A 12,550-nucleotide genomic window follows, 5' to 3' on the forward strand; every position below is an offset into this window, starting at 1 on the left:
CGGGTCAGTCTGATGGAGGCATTTCTCAACTGTGGTTCCTTCCTTTCAAATGACTCTAGCTTGGGTCAAGCTGACAAAAAATCAAACAGGACAGGGTTTGTTTGCTTGCTTTTGTTTTGTTATTTTGAGACAGAGGCTCTCTATGTAGCCCTGGCTGTCTTGGCCCTCACTCTGTAGACCAGGCTGGCCTCGAACTCACAGATCCTCTTGTCTTTGCCTCTCAAGTGCTCAAATTCAAGGTGTTTATCACCACCACCTGGCTTTTCACCACACTTTTAGTGTGGATAGTTTTTACCCCACTTAGAGTCTCTGTTATGTCTACTAAGAAGTCATCTGTAAATTTAATTGATGCCCATTTAAATGTAACATGCTTTTCCCTTCTTGTCTGGTAGCTGTAATGTTTTTCCTTTTGTTTGTTTGCTTGTTTTAGCAGTTCTTATCCATGTATCCATTTTTTCCACAAGTAGAACACATTTGGTGTTTGAAGTCATATGGTTTGGACCTAAGGAAGTCCCTGCCTGAGAGCTCCATTGTCTGGTCTCCCTGTTTACTATTAATCTATTATTTGCATTTTTTTCTTGGTTTTCTACCATGCCATCATTCCTCCTTATATGCCCCGTTAGTTTTTATTATATGACACTTCGTGGGAGATTGTACATCTGGGGTGAGACTCTTCTTCGAGACAGAATTTGTTGTAATTTTGTTATTTTATTTTATTTATTTATTTAAAATTTCTGTTTCTTCCCTGCCACCACCTCCCATTTCCCTCCCCCTCCCCCAACAAGGTCCCCCTCCCTCATCAGCCCAAAGAGCAATCAGGGTTCCCTGTCCTGTGGGAAGTCCAAGGACCACCCACCTCTATCCAGGTCTAGTAAGTTGAGCATCCAAACTGCCTAGGCTCCCACAAAGCCAGTACGTGCAGTAGGATAAAAAACCCATTGCCATTGTTCTTGAGTTCTCAGTAGTCCTCATTGTCGCTATGTTCAGAGAGTCCGGTTTTATCCCAGGCTTTTTCAGACCCAGGCCAGCTGGCCTTGGTGAGTTCCCAATAGAACATCCCTATTGTCTTAGTGTGTGGGTGCACCCCTCGCAGTCCTAAGTTCCTTGCTCGTGCTCTCTCTCCTTCTGCTCCTGATTTGGACCTTGAGATTTCTGTCCGGTGCTCCAATGTGGGTCTCTGTCTATGTCTCCTTTCATCGCCTGATGAAAGTTAATATTCAGGAGGATGCTTTTCTTTGGGTTCTCCTTCTTATTTAGCTTCTCTAGGATCACTAATTATAGGCTCAATGTCCTTTATTTATGGCTAGAAACCAAATATGAGTGAGTACATCCCATGTTCCTCTTTTTGGGTCTGGCTTACCTCACTCAGGATAGTGTTTTCTATTTCCATCCATTTGCATGCAAAATTCAAGAAGTCCTTGTTTTTTACTGCTAAGTAGTACTCTAATATGTATATAATCCATACTTTCTTCATCCATTCTTCCATTGAAGGGCATCTAGATTGTTTCCAGGTTCTGGCTATTACAAACAATGCTGCTATGAACATAGTTGAACATATACTTTTGTTGTATGATAGGGCATCTCTTGGGTATATATTCCCAAGAATGGTATTGCTGGGTCCAGGGGTAGGTTGATCCCGAATTTCCTGAGAAACTGCCACAATGCTTTCCAAAGTGGTTGCACAAGTTTGCAATGGATGAGTGTACCCCTTTCTCCACAACCTCTCCAGCAAAGGCTATCATTGGTGTTTTTGATTTTAGCCATTCTGACAGGTGTAAGATGGTATCTTAAAGTTGTCTTGATTTGCATTTCCCTGATCGCTAAGGAGGTTGAGCATGACCTTAAGTGTCTTTTGGCCATTTGAACTTCTTCTGTTGAGAATTCTCTGTTCAGCTCAGTGCCCCATTTTATAATTGGGTTCATTAGCCTTTTACTGTCTAGTTTCTTGAGTTCTTTACATATTTTGGAGATCAGACCTTTGTCAGTTGCGGGGTTGGTGAAGATCTTCTCCCAGTCAGTGGGTTGCCTTTTTGTCTTAGTGACAGTGTCCTTTGCTTTACAGAAGCTTCTCAGTCTCAGGAGGTCCCATTTATTCAACGAGGCCCTTAATGTCTGTGCTGCTGTGTTGTAGTAGGAGCGGTGAGGCTGCGTCCCCGGCACACGGCCGCCCGCATGGCTAGCTTATGCCCCGAAATAATTACATGGAAACTGTATTATTTAAACACTGCCTGGCCCATTAGTTCCAGCCTCTTTTTGGCTAGCTCTTACATATCGATCTAACCCATTTCTAATATCCCTGTAACACCACGAGGTGTCTTACCAGGGAAGATCTTAACCTGCGTCTTTGTCCAGTAGGAGAATCATGGCGACTTTTTGACTAAGCTTCTTTCTCCCAGCATTCTGTTCTGTTTACTCCGCCTACCTAATTTTATGTCCTATTAAAGGGCCAAGGCAGTCTCTTTATTTAACCAATGAAATTAACACAAAACAGAAGACTCTCCCCCATCACTGCTGGGGTTATACATAGGAAGTGGTCTCCTGTGCCCATGTGTTGTAGAGTACTTCCCACTTTTTCTTCTATCAGGTTCAGTGTTTTCGGACTGATATTGAGGTCTTTAATCCATTTGGACTTGAGTTTTGTGCATGGTGATAGATATGGATCTATTTTCATTCTTCTACAGATTGACATCCAGTTTTGCCAGCACAATTTGTTTTTTTAGACAGCTGAGGGTGTTGACAATCCTAGGCCATTATGATCAGATCAGCAGTGGATCTGATTTGAATCAGGAACTCTGGATCTCAGGGTCCTACACATTCTCATTCCTAGAGCCAGGGTTCTCTGGAGGAACAAAACCATAAGGTGTTTACATAATTGTGATTAACTTCCATGATCAGAGGCTGGATAGTCCTACAAAAGCCATCCACAAGCTCATAGAGGTGTGTGGGGTGGGGGGAGGTACTGTTGCTTAGCCTAAGAATCTTGACACTACAAAAGGGAGTAAAGGTTCTACCCCACAAGGCCAAGGCCTGGAGGCTTGCTTGAGAGTCAGGGTCAAGATGCAGGATGCTGATGTCTCCAGGGAATGGCAATATCAAAACCAAATCCATTCATAGCTGTGCCAAGTTCTGTTTTCCTGTCATTGAGGCTTTTGCTTGTGAAAGGTTTGACTTTTTTTTTTTATAAGTGCACTACACTATTTTTAGCTAATTCTTTTACCCTTGTCATTATACAATCTTAGCAAGTCCATCTGTGAAGGTTTCAGGCTCTCGTTCATTCAATTCCTCTCCTAAGAAGTCTCCAGTGCACTCCCTCCTGACTAGTTCTGCCGAGGAGTCAGTAGGCTCCACATCCCAGTACCGCTCCACCAAGCCTATCCACTCACCCGACTCTACTAAAGGTAAGAATGACCTGATATTGCTGATGTGATCGATTGGTTCTTACACAGGGAACTGCAAGACTCTGCATGCTCCTCTCATATGCAGCCTGCAGTTGGTGCTCTAAGCATGCGGTCTTCAAATTAGACAGTGACTGTTATGCTCACTCACGCATTAGGATAACGGAAGCTTAGATACTGTATATAAATGTCTTTCTACTTTTGTCTGGCACAACAGTGAACTTGTTTTCTATTTTTTTCTTTAGAGTGCTCTATGTCTAAGTGCTAAGACTTCTCCACTCTTGCTTAGTTTAAAACATGACTCTGCTTTGGCCAACACCTTTTTAAGTGTAGATGTCTGTTATACAATCTTGTACAAAATCTCATCAAAATTTTAAGTTCAACTTTTGTTTTAAAAAATAAGTGAAAAAATGATTTGTACTCAATGCCTTGGAATATTGAATTACACATAAATGTGTTGGATTGGACTTGAAATGTTTCTCGTTTTATACTGCATTAACCAAAACCAACCCAGCACTCTGGGGACTCAATCTCATTGATAGGCATAAGCCACATCTGAGTGCACTTTGAAAATCAGAGCCTGATCACATCTGAGCGCACTTTGTTCACCATTGCGTGCATTGCACTTCGTTTTCCATCTCTAAGCTCTTTGTGTTGTCTCGTCATTCAGAAGACTCAGAACGGAAGTCTTTCAAGTCCAGGACCAGGTCTACAGAGTGAATCCTGAGCCATCCGTGGCTACATAGTGATGCCCTGCCTCAAAGAAGGCAAACAAACCACAAGCAAGTGCTAAGAACCAACTTACCAACCCATTAAGAGTGACCACTAGGGGCTGGAGAAATGGCTCAGCAGTTAAGAACACTGACTGCTCTTCCAGAGGACCGGGGTTCAATTCCCAGCACCCACATGGCAGCTCATAACTGTCTGAAAATCCAGTTCCAGGGGATCTGACACCTTCACACCAATGCACATAAAATAAAGATAAATAAATCATAAAAAAATAAATAAAAGAGTGACCACTAAAGGAGGGGGCAGTATCTGTGACATCATACAGTGATAGGACATTTTCTTCCCCCATTTCATATCCTCACCAAGAACATCATGTTATTATTTCTGTTCAAATATTGCTAAGATCTTGTTTCTCATACTTTTAAATTGAAAGCCTTTTAGATGATTATGTTTAATACTATAATTATAACAAAAATGGTATTAGTAATAAAAAACTAAGTCAGCAAAAATGTTTTTAAAATTATTCATCTAGTCAGGGGCTAAGATCAAAATTCAACCCTTCTATTTGTTAATTAAGTATTTTGAAAAATTGACAGAACTCTCCCACTTCCTAAAGACAGCTTTCATGTCTCTGGGCCCTCATCAGTTACTGCTGCCACATTGTAGGTCACCATGCCATGCCAGCATCCATACAGCCTTTTCCAACACACAGACCATCCATATCAGGCATAGCTGGAGACTGTTGTTCATTTCCTGGCTGCCAAGACCCAAAATAATCACACAGAAACTATATTTTATACACCACTGTTTGATATATAGCTTTTTTTTTTTTTTTTTTATTTTCGAGACAGGGTTTCTCTGTAGCTTTTGGTTCCTGTCCTGGAACTAGCTCTTGTAGACCAGGCTGGTCTCAAACTCACAGAGATCCGCCTGCCTCTGCCTCCCAAGTGCTGGGATTAAAGGCGTGCTCCACCACCGCCCAGTATATAGCTTCTTATTAAGTAACTCTAACATCTTAAATTAACCCATTTCTATTAATCTTATTGCCATGTGGCTGTGGCTTACCAGTAAGGTTCCGTCCAGCATCTGTCTCCTTTGGAAGCTACATGGTGTCTTTCTGACTCTTTCTTCTTTTCTCTTCTATCTCTGTTTGAATTTCCCACCTTGCTCTATTCTGCCCTGCCATAGGCCCAAAGCAGCTTCTTTATTAACCAATGGTAATAAAACATATTCATAGCATACAGAGGGGAATCCCACATCACCTCCCCTTTTCTGTCTAAATAAAAAGGAAAGTTTTAATTTTAACATAGTAAAATTACATATAACAAAACAGGTATCAAGCAAGAATTACAATTACAATATTTATATCTACTTTAACTTTTATCATAACTAAGGAAAACTATAATTATAACTATCTATTCTTCAACTCCATTAAAGGATATAATATTACTAAGTTAACAGGAAGTGCATTGTAAGCAACTTCCAAAACTCTGGAATTGACAGAGACATCTTGCTACCTGGACAGTCACCCAAAGTTCTTCTGTATCACTGGAGCATCCATCTTCAGCCTAAAGGCCCATAGTGTCTGGCAGACTTTTCCATGAAGCAAAAAATTTCAAAGACAGTTTTGCCTATATTGGCAGTTTGTCAGTCATTTTATTCTGTATCCTGCAGAATGTCTGGTAGACTATTTCATGAAGCAGTAACCATGAACGACTGTTTCACCTTCTTTAGACAACTTCAGCAGTCCTTTTTTTGTGGATCCTGCATGTCCAATTTATACAGTGTATATAATCAAGCTGTCTAGGCAAGGGCAGTTTCTTGGCCAAATGGCTAGCCCTGCCACATTGAAAGAAATTTTTTTTTTTGAGACAGGGTTTCTCTGTAGCTTTGGAGCCTGTCCTGGAACTAGCTCTTGTAGACCAGGTTGGCCTCAAACTCACAGAGATCTGCCTGCCTCTGCCTCCCAAGTGCTGAGATTAAAGCACCACCACCCAGCTTGAGGGCAAATTTTATAATGAGTTTTTTCAGTGCCCATTAACCTCTCTGAAGCAATTAGTGCTGCCAGAAACAGACATGTCTTACTATCATGAAAAGTCCTAAATTCTTAAAACATTTTAAATGCCATATTTTGTACGTCTTTGAAAGATTTGGAGAATACCTATCCATCTAAAATATATCTCTGCTCATCTAGAAAACCTAACTAGCCTGACTACAAGTTTGACTATTATGGATGACTATCTATTAATCTGTATTTCTTAACCATACAGTACATTTTTAAATGAGTCACATAAACACAATACCTTAAAAAAGAGCAGAAATACATTTAACAAAATTGACCTTAAATTTGTATCAATAAACCAAGACCCATTCAAATGCAAAATATTCATCTTTGTCATATTCTCCTTTAAATGTAAACAAATATTTATAAACAATATTTGGGAATTTGGGCATAGTTTTTTAAGCTGCTTTTTGCTTATTGATGGGTGAAGTATTTGGGGGTTCACAGAGACCTTTTGGGGGGTCTTGGTCCATCAAACAACATTAGTCTGAAAGGAATTCACAGGTTCTTATCCTCTGTGGAAACAAAAGAAGAACCTCTCTTTTAAAGCAACATATCCTTAGACCCAAATTTTGAAGTTAAGATACCTTTAAAATATATATGTTGGTTTAGCTTATCAGCCTGTACAATGAAATGTCTTTCTGTACTTTCTTAGCTCATTTACAGTGAAATATTTCAAAGAAAACATAATGATACACATAGTCCAGACTCTGTGTATAGTTTATCTTTATGTGGCTTTTTTTACTCTATTTCTTTTTTTTTACAAATTTAATATTTATTTTATTATCTTTACTCCTTTAATCTATTACTGTCTGTACTCTTTTAGATTATAACTATTTATACTCTTTTTTTCTTTTTTCTCCTAAGCCTATGTACATTATTTAATATTGTGACCCATTTAGAGGTCTTTTTTATTTGAATCTGTCATTATTGTGTGTTTGTAATTATTTCTTGACCAGGAGCGCTTTTTTTCCCAATGTTAAGTAGATGTGGCTAGGACCAACTCCATGGCCCTGTCTGTTGGCTCCTCCCAGTCCAACATGGTAGAGGCATGTTCACTGCCTCTGAGAGTCATGCACATCATACCAGCTCCAGGGTCACAGTGGGTCTATGTCACCACTAAGCAATTTGTAACATTCTGCTAACAGGCCCTATTTAAGTGCTCCACCTCCTGAAAGAGTCAGAGCTGCTCATGCAACTAACATGAACCAGGAAGCCCTCCCCTATAGAGGCCACTCAGCCTTTGTTGCCAATGCTGAGTCAGGAAGACTTCTCTTAAAGGAGCCACAGCACCTCTGTTCATCAACAACAAACAGAGCCTATCCCCCCCAAAAACAAAAAAAAAAAAAAAACAGCTACCAAGAAGCTCTGCTAAACTCTGTTCTTTTGTGTCTAGAATTCCTTTTCAAGCTCTCTCAGGTTTTATGTGGACATAATTGCCCCATATTGGGCGTCGTTTTGTAAGTGGAAACCACTTGTTCTTTTCCTTACTTCCCAGACCCAAAATAATCACATGGAAACTACATCAATTATAACACTGGTTGGCCTATAGCTTCAGCTTCTTATTAAGTAACTCTTACATCTTAAATTAACCTATTTCTATTAGTCTGCATATCACCATGTGGCCTATCGGTAAGGTTTCATCTAGTGTCTGTCTTTTGGGTGGCTACATGGCAACTCTCTGACTCTGCCTTGTTTTCTCCTCTGTCTCTGCTTAGAATTTCCACCTTGCTCTATTCTGTGCTACCATAGGCCCAAAGAAGCTTTTTTATTAACCAATGATAATAAAACATATTCACAGCATACAGAGGGGAATCCCACATCACACAGGTTAAAGTCTGACACTAGAAAGTGAGCTAGTATCTGAATTAGAGCCTGCTCCTCAAACCCCAGTTGGAAAATGTAGTAATGAACTACTGTAGTGGTGGGCTGCGTTCTGCCACTCCGCTCATGCACACCGGCTAGCTTTACCCAAAATAATTACACAGAAACTGTATTCTTTTAAACACTGCTTGGCCCATTGGCTCTAGCCTCTTACTGGCTAATTCTCACATCTTGATCACCCCATTTCTAGCAATCTGTGTAGCACCATGAGGTGGTGGCTTACCGGGAAGGATCTTAACCTGCATCCATCTTGGAGAGGAGAGCTATAGCATCTTCCTCACTTCCCTTCTTCCCAGCATTCTCTTCGGTCTACTCTGCCTATCTAAATTCTGTCCTATCAAAGGGCCAAGGCAGTTTCTTTATTAACCAATGAAAGTAACACATTGACAGATGACCCACCTACATCAGGAAAATACTCAACGTTTGGTGTGAAAACTGACACAAATATGTCACTGATTTGAAGTATTCTTGTCAAGAGACCTGTTTAATACTATACAGTTAAATAATAATAAGTTGATTTGAAACAAAACTAAATAAGCTAGTGTTACTGTATTTAAATGGGAATTTTTTCATTTTATAATAATGTTTTGAAGTTTTCTTAGGAAAAAAAATTGTTTAATATATAATTTGATGACTTCTAAAAGAAATATTGACTTAGACTTTTAATATCACATCTAAGCAATTTTCTAATAGATTCACAGTCTCCGTCACTAGAAACAACAGGAAAAACATGCCGAAAACTGCAGAACAGACTGGAAAGTTTGCAAACCTTGGTAGAAGATTTACAGCTGAAGAACCAAGGTACAGTGAGGTCTCCAGGCCTGGGGACTTAGCTCAGTGATGGAGCACTTGCCTAACTAACAAAAGCCCTGGTTTCAGTCCTCAGAACTGGGGTGAAAGCTCATAAAATATATGTGCAGACATACAACATGCATGCAATGCAATAAATATTTTTCTAACAAGTATTTATACAATAAATTTAAGCATGTTAAAAATAATAGTCTCTGCTGGCACCTGTGAGTGGTACCTGGACTCAGTGTTGCTCTTGTCTTCACATCTGTGCAGGAGGGTGGGAGCTGTTGTTAATGTCATAATGAGAGCACAAGACAGGCAGTCCTGGGTCTCAGTGAACACTAGAGCTGGGACTTGATCCCTGTAATTCCTGATGCTAAAGCCCACATCTTTCTAACACACTGAAGTCACATCACATTGCTGTTGAATAAAATCCCAAGTGAATTGTGTTAACCCCAGGTCCCCCTAAACAGTCAGAAAACATTTGCTTTTAGGTTATTGAGTCTTTTTAAAAACTTAGTCCAAGAATTCCAGACAGTTTATCTTGATCACATTCCTTCCCCACCAGAACCACCCCCTCCCCCTACCAGACTCACCCCTTCTCCCTACCAGACCCACCCCTTCCCTCTACCAGATCCACCCCCTCCTCCCCTATCAGACCCACCCCCTCCTCTCCTACCAGACCCACCCCTTCCTCCCCTACCAGACCCACCCCTCCTCCTCTACCAGACCCACCCCTCCTTCCCTACCAGACCCATCACTCCTCCTCTACCAGACCCACCTCTTCCTCCCCTACCAGACCCACCCCTCCTTCCCTACCAGACCCACCCCTTCCTCCCCTACCAGACTCATCCCTCCTCCCCTACCAGACCCACCCCTTCCTCCCCTATCAGACCCACCCCTCCTCCCCTACCCACCCAACTTTGTGTCTTTTTTAACCTACCAAATATAGTTGGTTTTATCCATATTATTGTGCATTTTTTAAAAGAATGTAGGGTTTTTTTCCCAAAACTTATACCTATGCTTTGATTTACACTTCTAGTTCATCCTACTAGATCATCCTAGACTCATTCAGTTGGAAGACATTGGCATTTGTTTAATAGAAACACTACCTTGACTAGAGGCAGTACCTGGTAGGTTGACTCTTGAAGTTCTGAAAAAATAGTTTCAGATTTATCAAAATTTAAAGTATAGGTTATAGATACAGCTTGGTGTTAGGGTATTGCCTCACATGTAAAAGACCGTGGGTTCAATCCCAGCATAACCAAAGCCAAAAAAAGTACACATTTCCATTTATGTGCATGTATACAAGAGTATAGAGAAATTTTCCCCAGCTATTTACAGTACTGACTTCTGCCCCCCGCCCCACCCCCAAATGAGAGGCTGGCAGGCTTCCTGCTGTCCCTCTTTGGAGGTGCCAGCACTATGCTCCTCTTAGCTCACCCTGCTTCCCGAAGTTGCAGGTTTGCTGTCACTTCAGCCTTTGCATTGCAGTCTAACACAGCTCTGGGCCCAGAGGGAGTCTGTTGTGCAGGCTAAAGGCTCATCCTTGAACCCAAGTTGACGTTCCAATCTAACCCTATTCTATTGATATTTCAGCAATGTCTTCAATGATCAGAAATCAAGAAAAGAGGATTCAGAAAGTGAAAGACCAAGAGAAAATGTTACTAAAATGATGTCATCGCTCGCCCGCTCTCTACAAAGGGCTGGCGCCCGATGAGCCATGCTGTTACTTATAATTAGTGCCCTGGACGTTTTCTTTTTATGTGAAAATTTAATAAAAGATACCCTGTCCCATAAACTCTATTTTGAAATAAACTTCTTGAATGCTGTCATAGTAAAACCTTCAACACTACTAGCTAGATTTGAGCATATTCATATATTATAATGTATTAATTTATGCTAATTCTAGCACATTAGTTTAATTTTTGAAATTATTTTACTGGTTCTGAGATAGAGCCACTTTTTGCAGCTTAAACAAATCTTTGGAGGAAAAAAGAGTGTTCATGTGGTGTGAAGGGGTGCAGTGTCAGGAGCAGAAGGACAAACTCCAGCATGCTGGATGGACTCCAGCCTTCTTGGTGACCTTGAACTCATTGCTCTGTCAACATCGGTGATCAACAAAACCAATCAAAACTTTCAGAAATATCTCCTCTTGCATAAAACTAAAGAAAGACAATACTTGTTACTCTTTAACAAATGAATAGGTAAGTTCTAGGATGAATATAGTCTACCTTAAAATTTAATAAATTGGGGTTATTCATATGCAAACCAAATACAATGAGAAAAGAACAGACACATAAGTGTTTTACTTGTGCCAGAAAACATTAGACACAATGTGGCAAAAAGTGTATTTCTCCACTCCCTAGTACACAGTTGTCATGGAGACACAGCTGCCTAGTTGGAGGCCCTGTTGCAGTCCCATGTCCCTCGCCTCTGGGGGTGGTCACCTGACCAGTTCTCACAGGTGGAATGAACAACTCTGTGCCTTCAGGTCCAAGTGCTAACACTGCATTCATGCTTTTTTTTTTCCAAGTCATTTCCCTCCCACAAATTGGATGAGAGGATGGAGAGGGTCCTTAGGATGGTGGCACCACCAGGCAGAAGAGGGTCTGGGGGACTCCACAAGGAGGGGAGCTGCTACCCAGACGGCCAACAGTTGACTGACACAGGGGTAAGAAATCTGGGTGGTGTTCCTACCTTCCTCCATGGACGCCAGCAGGAGCCCTGACCAGGCACAGGCAGTGACTAGGAAGGCGTGCAATGCTCTCTCGGGGACCCTCATGCTGCTCTCGACGTCAGTTAGCACGCCAAGCACATCTATCCGACTTGATGGTTAAAATAAATGTGTATTTGTTAAATACACATGGTTAAAATAATGTTTCTTAAGTCAGTTGGCTTTAATGGAAGATTAACTTTTATTTCATCAGGTAATAAATAGAATTCTGGAGACTTGTTTAAATTGCCTTACTTCATAGGGATACTTGATACTTGAGTAATGGCCAGTGCCTTCTGCAGACCTTATTATATAGAAGCAGAATGTCTAAATTTCTTCTCAAAAGAGCTATGATCCCAAAGCCCGCAACAGCCTGCTATGCACTTCCTGATGCTGCTTTCATTTGGATCTATGTTTTTGTCAGCCAGAATGAAATACTCTCTTGCCAATAGACACTTTACTGTTTTTCAACACATAAAGGCTTATTTTATCTGCACCTGGAAGGTGGAAGTAGGAAAATCAGGGCTTAAAAGTCATCCATAGTGGTAGATCAAGTTCCAGGCCAGTTGGGGCTATCCTGTCTCACATAGAGCTGGGATGTAATTCGGTTGTAGAGGGCGTGCCTGGTACTGCACATACTGGCTGTGGTGGTCCACGCCTGTAATCCCAGCACTTGAGAAGTGGAGGCAGGAGGAGCAGTTTCAAGGGATTCTTGGCTACATAGTGAATTTTTGGATAGGCCTGAGCTACAAGAAACCCTGCTCCTAAAATTTAATCTTCAAATACCAACATGCTGAATTCCCTTCTATGCAAAGTTTTAAAAAATATTTAAAACTTTCTGCAAAAGAGAAACAGACTTGACATGTCATCTGCTGTCATGTTTGACGTTTGCTTTTTTCTGTATGTAAAACATCATACCGTTACTTTATATCTAGGTTATGGTGCTAAAATTGAAACAAGTAATTCAAACAC

The 12,550-nt window shown here is 40.9% G+C and overlaps 1 protein-coding gene across 1 annotated transcript in view; it reads left to right on the forward strand.

The window, feature by feature from the left end:
* Window positions 1-10,538, forward strand: part of Ccdc158 (coiled-coil domain containing 158) — a 63,246-nt gene extending 52,708 nt beyond the window's left edge. Inside the window, exons 22-24 of the mRNA XM_041671536.1 lie at window positions 3,240-3,398; window positions 8,764-8,871; window positions 10,462-10,538. Coding sequence (XP_041527470.1) covers window positions 3,240-3,398; window positions 8,764-8,871; window positions 10,462-10,538 — 344 coding nt within the window. The remainder of the gene's footprint in view (window positions 1-3,239; window positions 3,399-8,763; window positions 8,872-10,461) is intronic.
* The last annotated feature ends 2,012 nt before the right edge of the window (window positions 10,539-12,550 follow it).

Source organism: Microtus oregoni, unplaced genomic scaffold (assembly GCF_018167655.1).
Source record: "Microtus oregoni isolate MIOR12 unplaced genomic scaffold, Mior012 000021F_ref0000039, whole genome shotgun sequence".
In the NCBI taxonomy this organism is placed as follows: domain Eukaryota; kingdom Metazoa; phylum Chordata; class Mammalia; order Rodentia; family Cricetidae; genus Microtus; species Microtus oregoni.